This window comes from Phodopus roborovskii, unplaced genomic scaffold (assembly GCF_943737965.1).
Source record: "Phodopus roborovskii unplaced genomic scaffold, PHOROB, whole genome shotgun sequence".
Taxonomy (NCBI): domain Eukaryota; kingdom Metazoa; phylum Chordata; class Mammalia; order Rodentia; family Cricetidae; genus Phodopus; species Phodopus roborovskii.
In genome coordinates this window covers 21,663,151-21,686,880 of record NW_026126514.1, presented here as the reverse complement: position 1 = coordinate 21,686,880, position 23,730 = coordinate 21,663,151, and the positions used below count along the sequence as shown (strand labels likewise).

Genomic DNA, 23,730 nt, shown 5'->3' with positions numbered 1-23,730 from the left:
CCTGCCAACAATTCACTCTTACAAAGACACTGAGTAAGGACTATCCCTTCTCCACTCAAAGGCAAGAGATTCACTGACTCGATACTGATGAAGCACTGGCTGAGGCTTTTAGCAATTCTGTGTTAGATACACAAATGAAGAGTTGTGAAGTTTCCACAGACAGTGAATAATAGTGATGTCTTCCATTTTTAAAAGAGGGGATTCAAACAGTCTTTTACAAATAAAACAATTGCACGTGAAACTCATTCCAGGCACAGCCCTGATCATACCTCTAAAAAAAAAAAAAAAAAAAAAAAAAAAAAAATCACAAGGAAATCTCAGTGAGTCACAAGATGATCCACAAAAAAGGAGATGTTCTACAGAGGCCCTTGTGTCTTTCCATCCAATTATCAGACCATAGAAACAATGCACCCCAAAGAAATGGGAATTACTCCAGTAATGGCATGCTGGGAGAAGGAAAGGGCACCAGGCAGAGGGGGAGCTTGTCTTCCAGAAAGATTTCATATTGAGGTAGGGGTGGAGAAGGACTCAGTCTTCTTTAAGGGACTGGCCACTGGGAGTCTGACCATGCTCCAGTGCTTATATGGGCAACACAAGTTAGATTTGATGCTTCTTTTCTTTCCTTTTCTTTTCTTCTTAGAGGAGGTCTCAAGGGGGGTGGTAGGCCTTGGAAGTGAATGTGGTCAGGGTGCATTATGTGTTACAACCCTCTCCTGGATGTTTCATTCTCTCAACCTGTAAGCCTACATCTTCCCCATGCTGCACACACTCTTCCTTTCTCCAGCTCCCTGCAACCATGCCCTCTTGGCTGTTTGTGTGAACTGCACTGTTTTAGGTGCTTTGTGTAAAAGCAAAATCACATAATCTTTGCCCTTTTATTTTGGCTTATTTCCCTCAGCATAATGTATTCAGGATTTTCCCAGGTTACAGTATGTATCAAAAATCACTTTTTAAATCTGAATATATTTCGCTGCGTGCATATTCCACATTTTTATTGTTTACTAATAAATTTTAGGGTTGGTTTAACTTTGATATTGTGAATAATGCTACTATGAATGAGTCCTGGCTTCAGTGTTCAGAAGTCCAACCTCTGATTCAAACAGTAATTCTACCTTTAATCTCTTGGGGAACTGCCTGCCATCATTTTTTACACTGGCTGTATCTTTTTACACCCTCATCAACAATCCAGGGAGGTTTCATTTGTTTGAGTAATGTATTATGTGGCCTCTAGTGGGACATATTTCTCTGGGCTTCTTCCTTCTCTCATCTACAAAATAAGGGGATCAAATGTAACCATCTCCAAAGCTTTGTGCAGTAGTAAAGGAATTCCCATAGCTTAATTAAGCCAGAATGTGATGAGAGTTAGGAAGCTGTCGGAATGGCCTATGATGCTTGAGTTGATATTCAAACCGTCCTGGAATCCCAGCAAAGTCACAATCTTCCCAGTCTAAAATCATCTTGTGGATACAGTGGTAGAACACTTGTGGGGTATGTAGTGGAGATTCCTTCCTGGGCACACACTCTGCTGAGAAGCTCTTCTAGCAACCCCACAGGATCTTACAGGGTAAATGTCCTGAGGTCACAATGTCAGGAGACTGAGGCCTTGCTGAGTTATAGCCTTTGAGCAAGGTCACATGGCCTGCCAGCCATGGGAAGAGCCCAGATCTGCCCTAATTCAGAACTCTTCTCTTCTTCTTTCTCCCTCTTTGTCTTCCTCTTCTTCATTCCCCAATGGTTTTTCTTTCTTTCTTTTTTTTTTTTATTTTTGGACAGGATCTCTCCATGTAAATCAAGCTGGCTTTGAATTTATACAGATCCTCCTGCCTCTGTCTCCAGAATGCAGAATTACAGACGTGGGCCACTAAGCCCAGCTTTCCTGATTTACATTTCCTAAGTGTTCTCAAGAGATTTTCATGGCTACTTTTCCATTTAAAAGCTTCAACCCTCTGTAAAATCTAGCCCCGTGTTGTGTTCTCGATTGTAGCATTTAGGTTTCTCAGTTTTGGGCAGGGAGACTAAAACATATAAAATAGCCCCAGAAATTCTCCTAGTGATTTTTTTTTTTTTTTGAGTAATTTTTGTTTGACAACTTTCAGGTGTTTTTACAGTTGCTTTGAGATCAGATTCTTTGAAGGTGTGAATAGGAGCATGCTTGCCGTGTGCCTGGAAGGTTTCCATGTAGCACCAGATTTAACCCTAGCAGGAGCCCTATGAGTTCCATTTCATCAGCTCCATTTTTACACTCGAGGACTCGGAGATTCACCAAGACCACATCACCAGAAAGGAACAGCTAGGACGCAGGCCTGCCGTTGTCAGCCCGGGTCCCTGCTCTTCCCTATGGAGGTGACACCCCCAAGGAGTGGATGGATGTGATCTGAGGTGCTGCCTTCAGCCAACCAAGTAACTGGTGTCAGAGAAAGGGCAAAGAGAGGGTGACAGATTCACAGTCCACAAGGAGAGGGGACACCCCAGTCTGCATCCCTGAAGCTAACAGGGATACTGGAGGGGGTTGCTGTCAGAAAGAGTCTGTGAAGATGTCCCTGATGACAAAGGATAGTTACAGAAAATATTTGCAGCTTACTTATATTGAGTTTTTTTTTTAAAGGATAATCAATCTTAATAATTCTATGGGACTCTTAGCCTCTCTGGGTACCACTCTTGGTACCACCCAGGAAGTTTGGCTAAGAAGGTGATGGGTAGCCTCCGATTCAGCTGAAGGAACAGTTTCAAGAGGACCCCAGACACCAAGATAAGATTGGGAACTTCTGAAAGGGTGAGAGAAACAATTCAGAGAACCAGATGCAAGAGCCATCTAGTCAGAAAGCAAGGGGGGCTCCAAATGCTTCCTAGATCTGCGATATTTGTCTCCTGCCCTCAGTGGTAGCGCAGTGGCCTTTATAGCATGAACCATGAACTAGCTTTTTCTTTTTTCATTTCAAATGCTTGGGTCTTTCTTTTATTAAATAATAAAAGCATGAAAGTAGCTGCAGTAATTGGATACGGCACAGGCTCCATGAAAAGCCATTAGTAGGAAGATGGTGGCTGCTGTGGGACGCAGGGCAGGCACAGGATGCCTTGAAAATCACAAGGAACTGGGTCACAGCACTGGGAAGGTAACAGTGCCAAGCAGGCTTTGCTCCGCAGCAAAGGCGAGGAGATGTCACCACAGCCTCTAATCGAGGTTAGCTTTGCCAACCCAGGTGAGTCCACCTCCTTCCAGGAAGTTAGAAACTTCATGGCATGACTCTGCAGAGATAAGCCCTTCCCCCTGACTTTTCACTCAAAATTATAAAAGCCACGTTCTTCCTCTCCTCGCTCTAAGATTTCCAACTATTTAAATAGATTATTCTTACGAAAATCAAGCTAAACTGAAGAGATTTGGTAGAACCCCAAAGCATTTTTTTAACTTCTATATATTAGTGTTTTCTCAATGGGTATGTGTGTGTGTGTGTGTGTGTGTGTGTGTGTGTGTGTGTGACAAGACCTTCATATGGCAGCTAATATTTACCAAACTTAATTTTTGGTTTTAAACCCATATAAAGAATATCTAAGATCATAAAATTAAATGAAAGAAATATAAGCTCAGGATAACAGTCATGGGATAGAAATACATAGACATCCCATAGATATTATTCAACGGAGGCTGCTTTGCCCTAATTTTCACTAAAACGTACAATTTAAAATTCATTTTCACATCTCCTCTGAGTATAGTAGGTGACAATATGAGTTTTGAACTCAACTAATATGGTTACAGAGTCACATACACTGTTTTATTCAATCTAAGGGCATTAAATCCATGTTCTTTCTTACTTCAAAGAAAGGCATGGGGCATAGCAGCTTAAGGTATTAACAACAAAAGAAGAATTTCTCATGATGATACCTCATCATGTTATGCCAGAAACTTGAGTTTGGCATTTGGTCTTGCATAAAAAGCTGACATGGTGACCCAGAGATCTAGGGAGGTTTTGAATCACCCTCCTCCTCCTCCATCATCTCTAAGAGGAAGTATCTTCTGTCCTGGGCCTTGGATATTGCCAACAGGTTGACTCTCGCTTGACCCTGGTGTGGCCTGACAACATGAAGGAGGTGTCTCATTCCACTTAGACTCAACCTAGCTACTCCCTATTGCCAGTTGATATTGAAGTTGTCCCATAATTAATGATGAAAGAGGAAGACAGCCTGAGAGAAAATCATGCTTCTCCAGACTGAAACACAAAATTTAAGTCAGTGGTGGCAATGTCCTAACAGAAGATATTTATAAAAGACACAAGAGGCCCATGAGGCCAGCTCATTTGTAATAGGCTGGAAGCTGGTTGGGTAAGTCAGACTTACAGATTTGAGGATCCCTGTAGCATCTTCGTGGAGCCAGGTAGGGTAGACAACTTCATCATTTAGAATGGCCTCGAAGAGATCGTCTTCATTCTCTGCCTCAAAGGGTGCGTGACCGCACAGCATCTCATAGAGCAACACACCCATGGCCCACCAGTCTACTGCAGGTCCATACAGCATCTCCTGCAGGATCTGTACAAAGCACACAGTGTGAGTATCTACAGACTAAGAGCAAAACAAAAGAAAATCAAGTCTCCTGTGCTGGCCTGTATGTTTCATTCACTTCTACAGAGCATGAGTTTAGGAACCTTCTCTTCTAAGTGGTCTAGAATTTGTGATTTGTAAGACAATGACATATACATATTCAAAACAGGAATGGCTTGGAAATATCCCATGCAGAGGGGGAAAGGACTCTAGGTTCATTCATCTGTATGGAAGAGATACAACTACTTCCCTGTAGATTGCTGCAGGAGCTAGAATTAAATCACCAGGTAGAGATTAAAGAGTAGAATAAAAAGCCATGCCAGAGTCAATTGAAAATTTTGTAATATTTTAAAATTCTGATTCAGACAAATTGTGGACATTTGTGACCTGCTGTATGCAAGCCTGGGGGCGTTAGTTTCGGTGCTGCCCATGAAGCCACAGCACCTAATAACAGCTGGTCATATTTCCATTCAGGGCCAAGCAGAGCTCAGATTTCGAAAGCCATACCAAACAGGTGCACTTACCTCTGGAGCAATATAGTCAGGTGTGCCGCAGAAGGTGGCTGTGGTGACTCCATTACAGATCCCCTCCTTGCACATTCCAAAGTCGGCCAGTTTACAGTGACCTTCATGGTCCAATAGCACATTGTCCAGTTTCAAGTCTCTGAAAGAAATCAGGAACAACATGAGACAGGCAGCCAGGCCACGGTGGCTACATGGACTTTCTGAACATTCTAGAACATTTCTGAACAAACTTCTTTGGGTTACTGGAATTAAAAAAAAAAAAAAAGTACACCAACTCTTAGAACATGCCTCAGGGACCCTAGAAGATGAGTTCCCATGAACGGGCCGAGCACCTAGAAGAAAGGAGGCCACCTTTTAGGTATCAAGAACAGAATGAGACTTTTCAAGGCTTTCCAGGAACTTTGCATATCCATATGAAATCCACCCACTGACACTCCGCCTTCCACACTGGTACCCATTTGTGGCCATCACTGTTCATTCAGTGGTTATTCGCGGGGACAAGTGGCAGTTATGTGCCAGGGGCTGTGACAAGCATTCAGAGTTTGGATGATCATAGCCATGTATGGTGCACACCTGTAATTCCTGTACCCTGCAGGATAAGGCAGGGAGGTTTAGAGTTTGAAGCCAGATTAGGCAACATAGTGAATTTATTGCCAGCCATGGGTATACATGTCTTGAAAATGTTCAGAAGGAGCGTACCATGCAGCAGGACCTTTCAGCCCCATGCAGAAAGGGATCTGGTGAGCTTGCACCACTATTACACATAGCACTGGGTCTTTAAGAAATTAAATATTTGTTAAACATACAGTTGGGGGGAGGGAAAAAGGGAGGGTGCATGTCATATATACACAAATTTTTAAAAATCACTATACAATATCAGGGACACAACAGAAATAGAAACCCACTATTGTGAGAGCAATGAGTCAGAAAATGAATTCCTTCCAACAGGAGGGAAGAGGTAAATCTTCCCAAGAGAAGAAACTGAGCCAGAGTTTCCTGGTCTTGGAGGAGGACGTGAGACGGTTGTGGTGGCAGATGGACTGAGCAGGTGCCCAGTGGCAAGCAAGGAGGTATGGACAAGCAAGTGGCTTGAGAAGGCCGTACGCTGAAGTCCAGCCAGCATGGGGAAATACCATGGGCTGGAGAGAAAGCCAGGTCTTTGAAGCTAGTGCCACATCAAGGAAGTTTGCTATTTAGTTCGTATGTCGAATGGAAGCAGCCGTCTCCTTAGGGAGCAACAGGTTCTCTGCACAACAGGAAGAAATCGGCTAGGGGCAGTTGGAATGTCTAGGGAGAGGTTGACAACCTTAACCAGGTGGTGGGATGAAACAGCCAGTCCTGGGGGAGGGGTGGGTGAGGGAGTGGAGGGGGGCAAAGCAAGCAGAGGGTTTGTGAAGTGAAATCAGCAAGGGCTGCAGATGAGGGGACCCAGGAAACAGCAGGAAGACACCCCCCCCCAGGTTGCGGCTTAGTCAGAGGGTTCAGGAAAAGGAAACAGACAGAACAGGGTCTGTGTGAGGACACCCCGGGCCACAGAAGGCCTAGGCATTGGGGATCTCAGATAAAGGCCCTCTCTTTCCTTCTCCTAACCTCTTAGAGAAGACGACACTACAGAGAAGTGCATTATTTGGTAAAAACAAAATAAAACAAGCTTTAGTGTTGGCAGACACATGTCTCGTCTACAGGCTGACATCAGTTATCAGCAGGCCAAAGGTGACTGTGTTCTAACACAGCTTCTGGTACAGGCTCTAGCATCCAGCTGTCAATCACTAGCCACAGCCTGGGCGCTGTCACCAAGGAAGGCTGCAACTAGCAAAGGCTGGGGAGGAAACCGACCATCACGGGCTCCTGCCACCCAGGCATAGCAAAGGGCATGTGAGAGATGCCCATGTTTCACTTTTTAAAGGATTGATGTGCTCCGAGGCAAGCCACAGGCCTGTCAGTGGAAGGAAGGCAGCATATCAATAGGGATGCTGGGCGACCTGGAGATTTCCTATAGCTGGCGATAGGCAGCTAACTGCCAGTTAGTGCAACTGTTCTAGCTTTGGGCCACTTGGTTTGGGAGCCACGGTGTCCCCCTTACTGTAGTATCTTCAGTATGTGGAGCTGATGGCTCTCTAGTATCTTACACTCCAAGTAGGTTGGTCAGGGTCCCCATGGGTCTGTTTCCCTATCCCTGATCTCAGAAGAGGCTGCTGGGTTGGGAGGTCTAAGGAAAAAGGCTGGTCCCTGGCCAGCCTGGATCATGTTGTGGCTCAAGAGGGAGAGGAAGACAGAACTGGCACAGCCAGCTGTGTTCCCCGTGTGTTGGCACAGCCTAGCTGGTAGATCTTACAACAGTGGTCAATGGAAATTTCCCAGGAATGAAAATGAAGCCCCATTTTCCAAGAATGCTTTGCGGCGAGCACAGCAGCGCTTCCTTGGTGCAGGCCCTTCCTTCTGCTCCTGTGTTCCTGACAGCCGTCTCCAGGGTCAGGGACAGGTCCAGGTGTGCTGAGTATCTATCTATGTGCCACCTTGGTGAGGCAAGCTCTCTCTGCCTCTAAACCACCAAGCCTGTTTCACACAGAAATCTCCTTGCACAGAAGCTGTTTTCAGTCGGCTGTGGTTACCATTGCTATCTCCTCTCTGTGCCCCCCCTCCCATCCCCAGTGCCCAAAACATGAGCACAGCAGTGTGAGTACATACTGGACTCACAGGAGCACTACGGGACAGGAGGAGAGAAGAGGATATAGTTTTGTCACAGAGAGGACCACTGCCAGGCACATGGTCCTCTCCCAGCTGTCCATGGTGGTTCCCGACACAGGAGGCCCCTTTAACAACTGTCACCTGGCTCCTGTGAGATCAACAACAAAATTCTAGGGAGGCATCCACTTGCTGAGTAGAGATCAGAACGAATGTACTTAGAGACAGCAAGGCTACAAGACTGGGCCAGCAAGGCTGGCTGTAGTCACACCACGCACCAGCCAAGTAATGCGGGCCTGAGCTTTGAACACGCTCACTTACATTTCCAAAGAAGGTTATTGGGTTTCTGAGCTTTCCCGAAGCCGTTAGGCCTGCTGAAGTCTCGAAAAGGATCTTGGGCAACAGCAACAAGTGCCGACAGAGACCCACAACGGTCTTTTACAGTCAAGCTGATTGCTTAAGAGGGCTTGGTGAACGTCCCAGGTAGGAGGAGGCTTCATTGCTTATTACTCAGCAGCTGTCATGGGTAGCAGGTTAAGGAGAGAAACGTGCTCTGTCATCAGTTTGCCAGCCCTCAATGGCACTCTCCTCCGCACAGCGAGACCAGGGACAGCTTTGGGGCGACACACCTGAGTGGCACAAGGGATGTGACTCATTCTGGTCATAAGATGCCCCAGGCCACAAAGGCAGGTTACACAGCTTCAACCTGACATTTCAGTCTAATTTTAGGCATTTTTAGGACTGTGTGAGGCCTGAGGAAAATGCTGTGGTGGGTTTTTATATCAGGTGCTATCTAATAATGCAAAAAAAAAAAAAAAAAAACTCACACTGGGATTCCAAGAAGATTCAATTAATAGCATAATATGAAATCTGCCCTGCTCTGGGCTCAAACAGCTCATATGTCCACTATGAAGTCTGTCTTGCTATCTCGAGATAGACATACTAATGCCAGCTCTGTCTTTAGACTACTCAGTTCAGACTTTTATTGCAGCACCCCTGTGCTGGCTTCTAGAAGGCTCTGTCATGCACCCTCCTTTACTTTAGCAAGACCCAAGCCTTACTCCTTTCCAGGTTTAGTTCAGTCCAGTAGCAGGTGCCAAATAGGGAAATGGATGGATCCCAGATGCCTAACAGGGGCTGCCCTGAGCAATTCAGAGCCTGGCTTATTTTTAAGGAAGGATGGGCGTTCCACAAATCTGACTGAGACCCTTGTTCTGAAGAACTCAAGCTACATGACCATGTGTCACACACCTTGAGATAAAGTCCAGAGGGAAAGTAAGAAACCTGAAGCCAAAGTTCAAATCCCTCTTCTGAGTGAAACTGTAGAAAGGAAATTGATCTGGAAGGAGAATCTCAGGATCTCAGGGCCCCGGAGTGGGGAGGGTGGGGGTTGGTAGGGGGAGTGTAGCAATTGTCTCTCTGCTGGCTTGCATCCAGAGGGAAGAGTTTAACATTAAGAAGGTAGTCAAACAAACCCAAGGCTACTGAGCCATGACTCAGTATGGGAATCAACCATACTTTTATTGGACCGAGGAGAGTAAATGTAAAACAAAACAAACAAACAAAAAACAAAAACAAATTATTCTATGATTACTCTATGGCTTCTGACTTGAACCTGCAATCTGCAAAGGTCAGTTTTTGGCTTTGGAGCTTCCTCAGCTTCAGATGTCAACATGTAACACAACAGCCAAACTTAACACAGCTACATGATGATTACAAGTTCACACAGGGCAGAGGCTGAGATCCGAAGATGCCAAGCACACAATGCCAGTTCACCAGTCATTAGCTCACTGAGCACTGGTATTTAATAGCCCAGGCTTTTGTCTGGCATGCAAAGGCAGGGAGGCAGAGTTATTTTATCCTCCCAACTTGCCTGAAAGGTACATTGTTCTTGCTGGGTAAGCAGGGTTACTTAAAATGCCCACAGTAGTTTCAGAGAGAATTCCCAAGTAGCTGAGGACAAAGAAGATTCAGAAATTGGATTTATTTTGTTTGCACCCTGAGCTATCCCCCAGAGAAATAAAACAGAATGGTGCCGAGTTCACTAGACTCAGATGTCCCTCCAAAGGAAATAAAGGAAGTAAGGAATAAGAATGAATTTAGGAGGCTATTCACAGTCAGTGTATATTCACTGTTTGCAATGTGTTCTTTCTATTTGTTGATGAAATTGTCAAATACAGACAGAGTATAGGGTATGATACAACTCCAACCTCATAATTCACCAGCAGCAGCTCTTGGTGACAGGCCCCATCTTGTCCCATTTTGCATCTCCTCACTCCCTAGCTGGCCCATCTCTTTTCTGATTATCATGAAGCAAATCCAATACATGAACTTGACTCATCTGTATTCTATTATCTGAATCAGAAAGATGATTATTTATTAAAACAAAACATTGAGTTATCTTAAAATAATTGATAGCGAATTGTCCATCAATGTTCTGCTTTTTGTTATTTGGTGCATGCGTGCGTGCGTGTGTGTGTGTGTGTGTGTGTGTGTGTGTGTGTGTGTGTGTGTGTAAGATATCAGTAACAGCATATATTAAATGCCCATCAAATGCTATGTGCTTTATATGTTAACTTATTTTATCCTCAAAACAGCCCTTTGAAGTAGGCTTTACCCCATGATTCCCCAGCTAGTCGGGGGGAAGGACAGGACTGAAACTCAGGACCATTCCCTTCTGTGTAAAGGACCACTGGTCCCCTCCTAGGAGACTGTTCCTGAGAAGACACTGCTTGTTGAAATTAAGAATGATCTGAAAGAATCGATCAATATTCTGAGATGACAAAGTGGCTGTTTTATTCACATCAGTGTAAAATGTACCATTAACATTCTGCAGACATCCTTCTGGCTTTTTGGCTTGTGCAGAGGGAAAGAGTTCAATGGGCTTCAGATCATCCAAGCTTGAGGGTGCATAGCAATATTTTCTTACTGTTCAATATGCAGAAAACGATCTAGTACCCTTTTCTGAGGAGGAGAGGCTGCCATGCTGGTGTTAACAACTGGTGTTTGCCGAGTTGTTGGGTTATTATCTTAATTTCAAAACAAAGCTTGTTAGGGTTGGCTGAGTTTTGGGTGTCTGACTTTAGCTTTGAAAACTTTTAAAGCAAGATTGCTGTGTTGACTTGATGAGAAACTTTTGAAACTGAGGTTACTGGGGTTTCAGCCTGCACTAGATGGGAGTGCCTATCATGTGTCATCTAATATCAGATGGCCATCCCTTCACCCACCCACCAAATCTCTGAACATTGTCCAGTAGCCAAGCAATATGCAAGGGGCTCTGAATGCAACAGCAAGCAAAGAGCACCACTCTCCTCACACCTGGTGAGAGAGGCAGACCATCAGATAACGGACAAGTACGATTCTAATTATGAAGTGTGATTCAAGAGCTGGAGGGAAACACAGAAGTGTGAAAGAGGAGGAGAGGGACAGGAGCTGAGCTGTGAAGGCTATTAACCAAGTGTGGTGGGGAAGGCATGGAAGCAAGGGTGGGAAGAACTCGAGGAAGTGGGGGGGGGTTGCTTGGCATAACCAAACAATACAGATGAGTGTGCCTGGAATCTTGGGAAGCAGACTGGGCATGAAGAAATCATGAGATCCCACGAGCCAGATGAGCTAGGGTCCGGAGAGGATTGAATCTTTACCCAAGAGTAAGAGAAGAAATTACTCAGAGCCAGCACAGAACACAGGTGGTACAGGGTTGGTATTTCACAATCTCAAACATGGATTACGATCTTAAATGTGGATTGGAGAGACTGAGAGTAAACCTAAAGAAATCAGTGAGGAAGGGATCGGGATGTCAAAAGGAAAGGAAGTAACGATGGCGTGGATTAGAGTTGGGGTAGTGGGTACAGAGAGCTGAGTAAACTTGGAACAACTGTGTATGTAGAAGAGGAATGAGTTTTGCAGTGGAGGGATACAGGAACAAATGCAGAGGAGATGGCAGCTCGTACCGATTCACGGGATCTGTTTTGGAAATGGTTATTTTTTTTTAAGACCCCTAAAGCACATGGCGAATGCTGGAGGAAGGAGTTTGTCACTGTCTTTGAGTGGATGAACTCACTCACCGGGGAGAAGTATGAAGTAAGAGGACACAGGAAAACGAAGGGACGTGTTCTCAGTGGAGATGTGTCTGCCCTTGTTTCACACCGAGACCACTAATCTTCGTGAGGGACTGTAGCTAGCGTGAGGAGCACCACTGACATTTGGGCCGTGGGGTCCAGTGCTCCGCCTGTATGCGGGCTGTTTAGAGTCCTGTTAAGATACCAGCCGTTATGGTGCCACACATCTATAGTCCTCACACTTGGGACGCTGTGGCAGAAAGAATGCCTATCATTTGAGACCAGCTTCAAAAAAATAAAATAAAATAAAAAAGCAACTACAAATCAAAACAAAGCCAAAAAGCCTAAAGTGGAGACACTAACCCAAAACAACAAAAAAGATTTCTGAATCTACATTCACAGCCACTAAATGGTGTTGTTGCTCATTGTGACCACAGACAGACATATTTTATTTCACAAAGATGTTTGTTCCTTCATCATGTTTAGTAACAATACCTGCAAACAAGCTAACATACTGTATATTATTAATAGTGGAGTGGCTAAATAATATTTTATTACCGAATTTTGTGAAAATTGCCAGTTTTGTAAAACTAAAAATGCAGAGCAGGATTTCTATGCCTTTTGAAAACATTTTTTTTTTTATTTTCTGATTTTCAAACATTTCGGTTCCTGAAAAAAATCATGGGGGAAGGGTGATGGTTTCATATTCCTATATTTCTGATTGTGAGCCTAGCCTTTAACAGCCGAGTCATCTCTCCAGCCCTGATGGCTTCATATTCCTATAGCCATTTCCTCCGCAGGCTTTGTTAGCATGGAATCCCAAAGTGATCTGTTTTTCTCATTCAACTAATGTCCGGGAGGGATTCATACAAGTTATGCTGCTGTCTCACTCTCCATGACATGACGGGCTTGCATCATTTGCTCTACAGGGAAACCAGAATGGAACTCTTTTGTATAAACATTTATTTTTGCTTCTTGAGACCATGGTGCTAAGGACATTACTTACACACTGAGTATTGAAGGTAATATTTTCATATAGAAACAGCATGTCAAAGTACAGGGGTTTGAATAATATTTACTGACTGACTAATTTTTCTTGCTTATCCATGTTTTATTCACTTAATAACCTGAGTTGTTTATCTTTGGGACTATGTTAAGATGTTCTTTATGTATTGTGGATAGCAATAATTTGGTTATATTGGTGGTAAGCACTGCTGTCTAGCTTGTTTTTTAAGTCTTGTGTATGGTCACTTTCGTATCTTTATGTAGTCAGATCTTTGCACGCCTTATACATAGCTTCTGGGTTCTGTAAAATAGCTACCGCCTGATGTAAGTGTAAGGACAGGATATAAAATTACACTTTCAACAAGCTCTTAATTATGTTATGATCGTGGGCGTTTTAGGAAGAAAGGACATGGGAGGAAAGGGGCGATAAAAGAGAAAGATTAGAAACCTACTTCCTATATACTCAAGAATATTTGTTTTCCTTTATTCTGAATTCCTTTCAGGGCCTTGTGTTACATCATGCACTGACTTTCATCTTTTCCCCACTTCTGTGCTACTTAGGGCCACAATTTCTCATATGGGGCTAAAGGGAAAATGCCCACTGTGTTAAGGGTCCCATTCGGGAAAGCCTACAAAGGAATATTTTTAAGACGCTATCTCCCTGCAGTTTTGTGGTTGTCAGGATTCTGAATCTGTTGTCATAGGTTCACCCTCTTAGCACCGACACACCCAGTGCCCACGGTATACACGGTCATCGTGGGTGTTGACTGTTTTCTATAGCCCCACACGTGTCCCTGGCCTGAACCAAATAAAGTGTGGAGAGGAGGCCCCTCAGGATCAATATTCCTAACCATTCGCGAGGTCTTAGGCTTTGTCTCTATGAAAATATCTCCTTGTCAGGGGGATCGTGAGATGTGGTCATGCACGGTTATGAATGCAAACCTCCTCTTCTAATAAACGACGTCAGACATTTTCACCCAGCCCTGGTTCTTTCCCTGCTGCCTCTTCCAGCCTCCTTCCAACAGCTACACGGGATAGGAAATCATGAACGTGGCTTCTGCATGAGTCGTGTTTCTACACCCTCTTTAAAACAGGGCCAGGGACTCACAAATGAATTCCTATAGACTCAGTGTTGGTCTCCATCCAGTCATAAGAATCCAACTCCTCCGATAGGCAGGCAGTGTGCTGGCATCTTTTCCGCTGTGTATACAGGGAACCAACTTAAATTTGAGATACCACTTTACAAGTGTCTATAGTCACAGATTTTTTTTTTTTTTTTTTTTTTTTGATAGACGAATGAGCCATCAGGGTGACAGTTGAGACTTAAAAAATGTTTTTTAGCATTCCATATCCCTCTACCCCCTCCCCACTCCCCCCAGGGCTGAAATTCCCTGGCTAAACCAACACAAATTTATTTAGTAGCTCTTTACAATACTTGTTTTTTGTACTTGCCAAGAAAACCTCCTTCTTGACTCTCCTTGCCAAGAGGCCTCTTAGGTGACACCTGGCAGTGTCTAATTTGTAGACAAGCTCGGCATGGAGCAGAGTGGTCAGGAGGTTCAGGCAGACTCTGGGAAGTGTTTGCTCATGGGTGGCAAGGGGCCTCCTGGCTGCTGAGCCTAGCTCTAATGACACAGAAAGGGACTGATACTACACTTGGGCTTGCTATTTTGAAGATCAAGGGGCTTACAAACTCCATTCCTTGGATTCCCCTAGTACAGAAAGTTAAGTAGAGCTGATGCACAGAAAAACCACGTATGTGTGGCTGTACTTCCAGGCCACAGAAATTCAACAAAGCAAACATTTTCTTACAGTGAATTTCCCAAAAGACAAGAGCGTAGACCTAGGGGGTGGAGGGGCTCTGAGAACCTAGAGTCTTTAGAGTAGAGATGATCAGGGACAGATCACCCGGGGCACACCCGGGTTCACCCTGGAAACATGGCACCCACACTGAGAAAAGGATTCATAGGAGGAACTCTGCAGCTGGGCATGGTGGTGGGAGGCAGACAGGAAGATCACAAAGTTCAAGCGCAGCCTGGGCAACTTAAGGAGACCCTGTCTCCAAATGAAAAGTATGAGTAGGACTGGGGAATGCAGCTCAGTGACAAGGGGGCTTACCTAGCATGCACAGGACCCTAGGATTTCAATTCTCAGTACTGAAAACAAAAGAAACAAAATCCGTGTGTGTGTGTGTGTGTGTGTGTGTGTGTGTGTGTGTGTGTGTGTGTGTGTGTACACCTGTTTGCATGGGTGGGTATGTGTGTGTGATGGCCAGCCAGATGCCAACCTCAAGTATAACTCCCCAGGGGAGCTCTGCTTCACTTTCTTGAGACAAGGTCTCTCACCTGCACCTCTCTTTACTCCACCCCTCCCCCATAACTGTCATTACAAGCACACACCAACACATCTGGCTATTTCTGTGGGGCTTGGAGGCATTGAGCTCAGGCTTCAATGCTTGTACAGTAAACCCTTTACCAACTGAACTATTTCTCAGGCCTAACAGAAACAATAAATGCTGGAGGGCATCCAAGCTCTATAGGTAAATTCTAGCATTATTACTGTTATTAGCAAGCGACAGATGCTGTGGCTTTCTTGATGATTGGAATGAGCCACACAACTGGGTTGTTGATAAAGAACATGGGTAGATACATATAAGATCTACAACTAATCAAAATGTATTAGATTTGGTGGGGTGTTGTTCAAGAACTAGATATTAGCTGCTCTTGTTAGAAAAGAAAAGTTAGTTTCCTGTTACTGTATGTTAATGTACTTCACTGTAAGTGTTTAACTGTCTATAAACATTCTATAACACCCTGATGTTTAGTATCAAATACGCACGATAAAATTAATTTAAAAAATAAGTGGAGGGTGCGGTGGTATTTTGGCCTATCTCCTCCATGATCCATTCGTAGTAACGGACACACAGGGCTTGTCTGCCAAGAAAGCACAGACCTGGTCAGCACCAGTGCAGATTCTCTGAAGATGTTCAGTTGATGGGAGACAGCCATGGCTTTTCCGGGCCAGGGTTAGAAGTTCTCTTTAGCTTTGAGAAAGCAAGCAGAAGAAGGGCAGCCATTTTCTGTCTAATCCTGTGGGCCTTATATAGTGCAAAAAGGGATGTGTGTTCTTTGGGAAGTGGGAAGACTCTATAGGGCCAGCCTCTGGAGGGGATATACTGAGTGCTTTTTGCAATGGGCTGAACATAACGCTTTGCCAGCATTAACGCTGACTTATGTAATATAGGAAAAGAGGGAGAAGCATTCCTCCAACTATACCACACCTAGGCTGCTTCAGCAGGACCTCTTCTGGTTACCTGCCATCCCCATCAGAATAAGCCTGACCCATCTAAACACAAGTCTGGGGTGCCCAAGAGGAAATCTGTAGTTCAGGAACACTCCCAAGTCCCGGGAATTCAACACTTCACATTTTAGTTCTGGATTATAGTCAGTATCCCTTTGTCCTCTGTGTTTTGCCTAAAAATAAAAAATTCTGCTTACTCTAAGTGGATTATAGACTCCAAGGTCACCCTGCAGTTCCTCTATTTTTCTCAGGTCATCTCCAGAGTAAGGACACGGGGTGGGGGGGTGCACTTAAGACATTGGCTAATGGCGGCCTCCCATCAAAGCGAAATGAACAGAAGACACTGAATTTTCCCCAAAGACATTCCCTCCGGGAAACTTAACACTTTCTGAGTCACTGTCTTTCCAGCACTTGGTTGTGCAAAGAGCCCAGTTTCCCCCAAAGAGCCAGTTAGCTGTTTATTCCTTAAATATCTGAGTTTTTATATGTGGGGAGTACTAGTCAAAGAATGTGTCCAGTTCTGTCAAAGCATTCTTTAACTTTAAAAAAAAAACTGCAGTAAATGCCTACATTTGAGATGTCATCATTTCCCAGACCTTAGTAGCTCATAGAAATCAGCAGGCACATTTTTACTTTTTAGCTACTGTCTTGGTTTCAATTCAGACTCCACTGCCTGCCTCTAAACAGCAGCAGTGAGCAGAGATGTCTTTCTCGCCTATGACGCCGGAATAATCTTCACACAGTCAGTTGAGTTTGGTTAGTCTCCTCAGTACTTCAGTTTCTTTATGCAAGTACCAAGCTTGCAAGGTTATAGTTAATAGACTGTAGTCTAAATAGTCACCAACCCAGGATGTCATCGAGTAACTTAATAGAGACACTATTGGTCCACATGCACACCTCTAAGGAAGGTTAACATCTTTTCACAAATGGGAGGTTCCACAGAAACATTAACATAGGACTTTTTATTCTTTGATCATTTCATGAGTGGATGCAATGATTTTTATTTCTTTTCTCCCCATTACCGTTTGTAGTGCATGACACAATGAACTTCATCACATTTTTACACTTAAATCTTTGGCCCTGATCATGTCACGCCCTCTGTCCTCTCCCTTCCCTCTGGCCTTCTTCCTCTTCCCTGAAGCAGTCCTTTTTGTCTTTATATCACACATGCATATGTCATACGTACATATGCTTAAGTCCAAATTCCACATGTGAGAAAAATGTGCCATTTTATCTTTCTTCCACCCATTACCTTCTTTTGTCCCATTCTTCCCTCCAGGCCCCCCCCTCTCTCCAATAACCCCTCGTATTTTCGCATATTAATACTTATATTTAAACCTAGGTTCTTCGCACGAAAGGAACCCTGACATACGTTTTTCTGAATCAGGCTTATTTGGCTTGACATGTTCACTCTCAGGTTCCACCTGCTTTCCTGTAAATGACCCCATGTCATTCTCCATCGCAGCGGAATGAAACTCTTATGTGGAGGTACCACTTTTTATGTAACTGCTCATCTCTCCACGGCTGTCTAGGCAGCTTCCTCTTCTGGGCTATGTGAATCACATACGGACTTAGCTCCCTTCACATGTTTACCAGGAGTGGCACAGCTGGGTCATGTGGTAGTTCTATTTTTAGTTTAGTCGAAACATCTCCACACTGATTTCCACAGCGGCTGTACCAGTTTTATTCTTCTAGCATCAGTGGTTCATCTCTCCCCACATTCTTGCCAACATCTGTTGTTGTTTACTTTCTCAATGGTAGCTATTCCTACTGTAGTATGATGGAATCAGCTCAATGTAGTGTTATTTGTCATTTCCTTAATGACCAAAAAAGTTAAAGATTTTTTTCAAGTAACATGTTTTTCTCTCCTTCTCTCCCTCTTTCCTTCCCTCCCTCCCTCCTTCCCTCCCTCCCTCCCTCCCTTCCTTCCTTCCCTCAGGGTCTCATGTGGTCCAGGCTAGCCCCAAACTCACTGAGAATGACACTGAGGCATCTAGTTATACAGTGTGGGACTGAGCCCAGGACTTCTTGCATACTAGGTGTGCACTCTATCACTGGAGCTATGTCTCATTCAACTGGTTAGCCCATTCATTGACTGAATGATCTGAAGGCTTGATTTTCTTTTTTTTGGAGGGGAGTTCTCTATAGACTGTAGGCATTAATCTCTTGTTGGGTCATAATGGTCAAAGATTAACTTCCATTGTGTACACCGTTTCCTCACTCTGCTGACTTCTTCTTTCTGTGAAGAAGCTTTTAATCCCATGGAATCCTATTTGTCAATTCCTGTAATTATTTCTCAATCAGAGAGGGGATATATATTTTACACTTCCTGGTAATTGGGGTCTAAGATGACAGACAGTGTTGTATCACTGCTAAGGATGGAATTCTGTACCACAAAGAAGAAGGACATGGACATAGAAAAAAGATAAGGGGGAAATTTCAGTTGCAAGTTGTAAGGTTGCAGGGACCTGAGCCTAGATTCTGCTGGAGTAGTGAAGTGAGTATAACTTAAAACCCCATATTAATTATTAATGGATGTATTAAAGAGGCACGGATTCTATCACCTGGCGTTTATTACATACAGAGGTGCTTTAGGGGGACTTATATATTCCTCACACAATTAATGTGTGCATCCCAAACCACAGTTCCTTTAACACATCTCAGGATTCCCACCTTTAGACCTTAGCTCACCGTGGCCCCAGCTGCTCTTGGCTCAGTTCCTTTTCTAGATCCAAGTTTTTGTTTCCCTATAAACTCAAACTTGTCTCCTCTAGGAAGACTTCCTGAATGATTCCTACTCAAAGGTGTCATTCTTAATGCAGAAAAAATGCACGGCTTGGGAACTGTCTAACCACCCCAGCATCACACTCTTCTCTTTGTGCAGCCTGGACCGGCTCAAAGTACTCAGGCATCTCCCACGTTCCTGCCACACACAGTAGGTGCTTGGCTAACGCCAGCTGGCTTGACCTTGGCAGTGATCTCTAAGCAGTGGCTTCCTGCTCATCCATCTGAGATGAAATACCTCTTCAGCTGAGTGAGGAAGGCTTAGGACTGTTGATGCAGGACATTCTTGGCTCTGTATGAATGTCTTGTTTTTAGAAATAACGTTTTGTTTTGTTTTTGTTTCCAGTGTGTTAAGGAGACAAAGACCCAGTGTCAGCATATTTCCAGAAATGGTTAAACCCCATCAGCCAGCCACAATACCTCAGTCTGCATGAGTACTGAGACAGAATTGTGAAGCATTAAGAAAGGCATTAAAGTCTCCAATCAGGTTGGTGTGGTGCCAGAATGTACTTAGCTCATCCTGAACTGCTGGAGGTCAGCTAGTTACCACCAGTACTTTTAGGTAAACTGCTGGGGGGGGGGTCCTCACGGGCTTTTGCTGCTATCCTAACACCACTGAGACTGGAGAACTTTATTTCCACTCTATAGAAATGATATCCCCCAAAATACAAGCACATGCTTGCCAAGGAGTATATTTTTGGAGACTTCTTATGTTTGAACACTACAATGTAATCAAACCAAGTTGGCCTCCAACACCAAACCCTTATCTGCTCTCATGGCCTAATTGATTTTGGACGCAAGCCCAACAGCAGATACCAGCTGGACAGATTCAATGCGGCAATGATCCCAGGACTTTCAAAGGCTACCTCCTTTGTTGTGCGTTATCCACTTTGTACACTCAGGTATGTCTAAATCTGTTAACACTTTTCACTGTATGTTTTCACATCACTGATGTTTATGTTTCTTTACCAGGGAATGCCAAAGGATGCATGGAATCTGAGGAGGGGGCAGGTAGAGGGCAGGAATTCCAAAACTCTGTCTTAAGCTGTTCTTATGAGATTTTGTGATCTCCCCGACAAGACCCCCCCCCTCATTTTTGACTTTTTTTTTTGAGCTTCCTTTGGTGTCTAATGATATTTTATATGCGTAGGCCCCCCAGCTGGATGGCAACTCTTCTCTTTAGCCATCTAGAATGGTTTAACCTAAGACTCCAGGTGAGGCTGGATTAGAAGGGGTGTGACGACTGTTGGAAAGCTGGGAAGACTCGAGCTCTGTTAGGTCACTGGACCCACTGTCAAGATGCCATGGCTTATTAGGGTTCCCTCCTTTGTTGATGGCCTAAGACTGGGACAGCGCCCCAGGAATCTCTTAAGGCTTCGAACACATTTGTAAACCTGTCCCATTCTAGACATTAATATGTCACAACCAGTGTCTACAGCCAACTCAGTAATAAGAGAGACCAGAAAAGATTAAATGCATTATTTGGTTTAGAGGTGAGAATAATCTTTGTTCTTTTAAAAGAAGGGTATTAAAATTCCATTAGAGTACCTAAGCAGGATTAATGTGAGTTTAACTGGTTCCTACCAGATGCAGCGAACTCCTGGAGTGGTTGCTATCATTGAAACATTGACCATGAGTAGAGGGTACAGAGAAGCCAGCCAGTGGGTGGCACCAGGGTAGACAAGCTGGAGGGCTTAGGTTATACCTGGTTATAAGGTCTCACGATAGCCAAGGGACAAAACACTTGTCCTGAGACAGAAAGAGTATCTGGCCACAGCCCTGTCACACCTCTGGGCCTGTTTTCTTGATTGTAAAATGATGGGATTGTCTCCCCTCCCACTTCAAACACCCAGCCAATCACTAATAACTGACTTATCCTCAATTACACTTAGAATCAGGCACCCTCTTTCCACTGAAGTACTTGCTGCGCCTCTGTTTAGCCCCATCACACCCCATCTGCCTCACCCCCTCGCTATGCTCTGTCAGCTGTCCTTCTGGATACAGCTCTGACCTCCCTCAAATGTCTGGGACTGTAAGCAGCTCCTGGAAAGCTTTGGAGTTCACAGTCCCCTATCGCCAGCCATAGATGTCCCTCTGGCCTTGTCTTTATCCCCAAGGTTCTTTGGTCTGCTGTCCATGACCTTGAAGAGCACCACAGACAGCCTCCCATGAGGCCTTTGTACTATCACAGCTTGTCCTTGCCAAAGAACAATGTTACTTCAAGTGTGAGCCATGGACTGGTCTGCAAACTGCTTCTGGCCAGTGGTGAGGTGACAGGGGAGGGCGAGCATGTGGGGACTTTTGCAACTATTAGCCAGTGATTGCATAGCTGCTGTTGAGTCTAATAAGATTTGAACTCCTATTTTAAGATATGCTTTTAAAATTGTGGAGTGTGTGTGTAGATATGTGCACTGGAGGGCAGGTGCCCATAGAAAGCAATCAAACTCAGGTCCTTTGGGAGAGCAGCAGGTGCTCTTAGCTGTTGAGCTGTCTCCAGCCCTTGGCTTCTAGCTCATGTACTAGTTTGAAGCTTCATTTTCCTAGCAATTTACGTTTATTATATTTTACTCAAAGTCATAACGCTAAATGGATTGCAGGAAACAACAACAACAAAAACCCAGCCTATGCTGCAGGTGGGTGGAAGGGCTTGGCCTCCCTTCTGGTTCTCTCCCAGAATGACAAGGCCTGTCTTCACGTCCGCTTCTTTCCTTCCGGAGCCTCTTGCAGCCTTTCCTAGGAGAAGTCCACTGCCTCTCCTGTCAGCACCGAGGCTTTTCTGCACTCTTACACCGTTCTCAAGCTTACTTCTCAGCTCTCTAGTCCCCAAACAAGGTGCTGCTCTCAGTAAACTGAATAGGTTCTTCATCTAAAATGTGTTTGTGTTCCCTTCCCATGCCCCTTCCATATGGGATCCTTACTACAAGCTGTGTATCTACCCCTGACATCTCGCTAATGTTCCTTACACAGGAGGTCCTGGAGGGAGGGAGCAATGACCACAGCATTCCCTACATCTGATGGATATAACCCTTTCTGTACCATCCAGCCACACTGTTCTCTCCCTCCCTCTTTCCCTCCTTCTCTCCCTCCGCCTCTCTCTCTCCCTCTCTCTGGCTTTCCGGTTAATGTAAGAAAAATCGAGCCTGTGCATACAACCACCAGTGACTAATGTGTGTGCCTGTGATTAACCACCCTTACAGCAATGTGCTATTAGAACCAGACAAGACAAATTGCCCTTGTGCATCTTGCATAAAATTAAAAGGTCAGTTCAGGAAGAAAAGGAGTAACGAGAGTCCTGGAGTCCTTCATCAAGTTGAAAGGCTCATTTGATGAGACTGGCTAAGGCATTTCATGGAAAACTCCAAAGCAATAGAAGTGCATTGAAAACTGTTTAGAAGGGCAGAAAATCCTTTAAGCCCAAACCAAAGAACATGGTTCCTATCATATGGAATTAATTTCTTGTTCAAAGTTAATAAATTAATTCCCCTGGAAATCAGCTATTTTCCTGAGTTTTCCAGGAGAGGCCGTTTGGGAACAGAGCTCCAGAACTCCTGCCTTGGGTTCCTCTCCTAGATCTCCGCTCCAATATCATAGAAAAGTGACTCATGCTTTAGAATCCTTTCTTCAAAAAAGATGCTATGGGGGTCTTGGGAGATGCCCTTAGTCATTACCGGGCACATGAGCATGAGGACCTGATCTTCATCCTAATCACCAAGGTTAAAATAAATCGGGCGGGCTGATGTCTGTAACCCCAGTGCTGGTGGGCAGGGCTGGGGCAGAGACGGGTGTATCCCTTGTGCTCACCAGCCATGAAGCCAAGCAGAATCAGCAAGTTCCAAGTTCAGAGAGAGACCTTTTCTCAAATAAAATTTAAAAAGATGGAATTCTGTTCTATGAATTAAAGTGCTCAGGTCCAAAGACAGGAGTTCAATCCCAGAAGCCCACAAAAGGGAGCAAGGAGACTCCACACATATTCCATGACATGCATGCCCCACCACACACACATCATGTTCACACACAATAGTATTTTTAATTTGAAAAATAGTGGTGTAGGAAGCCACACAGCCCCAGTGTCACATACACGTGTATATACGCACACATGCGTACCACAAGACCACCAATCCACTTACAGGATAGAGCCCCTCTCAGAGCTCCTGCAGAGCTTCCTGTCCATATAGTCAGGAAAAGTCAGGCCACTTACATTTCAAAAAAGGGCCCTCAGGTAGTCAAAACCAAAATACCAGAAGGGACTCGGTTTTCTACTCAAGGTTAGGAGCACAGAGCCAACTCTGAATCTCGTATTTTGAAATATTTCATGGGTAAAGCATTGCCTACCTGACTTAGGAAACCAATATGGCAGAGCCCCACCCACTCAGACTGACACGTTTCACTGAGTTGCACAGTCATTCTGATGTTTCCCTGGACTGGCTTGGATCCCGCTGACACATGGCGCTTTGGGTCAGGTGAGCACATTCCTGGCCGGGAAGGCGGTGCCTTCACCTCCTCCTCACTCCTGTAACTTTCCACCCATGCAAACGAGGTCAGAATGGCCAGAGGCAGCTGGGACAGGTCTGTGTGGGCAGATAATCACGTGCCAGGGCAGAAACATGCTTTCTCTTCTGCAAGACAATTTCTAGTGTCTTAACCAGCACATACGGGGGAGGCTGTGAGCTTTGGTAGTTAAGCCAGGAGGAACCCAGGATAGCTTCCAAGCCATTGTTCTAAGGAACTCTTTTCTTCCTTATGCAGCCATCAGAGCAAGACATTTTCCCCAACCCTGCCTGGCCCAAAGAAGGAAGGACTTGAGGGTATCCAAAAGTTCCTCCTGCTCTGGGCTGGAACTT

General features: G+C 44.6%; 1 protein-coding gene across 1 annotated transcript in view; it reads right to left on the bottom strand.

The window, feature by feature from the left end:
- Prkch (protein kinase C eta) overlaps positions 1 to 23,730 on the bottom strand; it is a 191,611-nt gene that overhangs the window by 13,795 nt on the left and 154,086 nt on the right. The window contains exons 11-12 of the mRNA XM_051195994.1: positions 5,058 to 5,196; positions 4,333 to 4,521 (exon numbers count right to left, since the gene is read on the bottom strand). Of these exons, the coding sequence (XP_051051951.1) occupies positions 4,333 to 4,521; positions 5,058 to 5,196 (328 nt within the window). The remainder of the gene's footprint in view (positions 1 to 4,332; positions 4,522 to 5,057; positions 5,197 to 23,730) is intronic.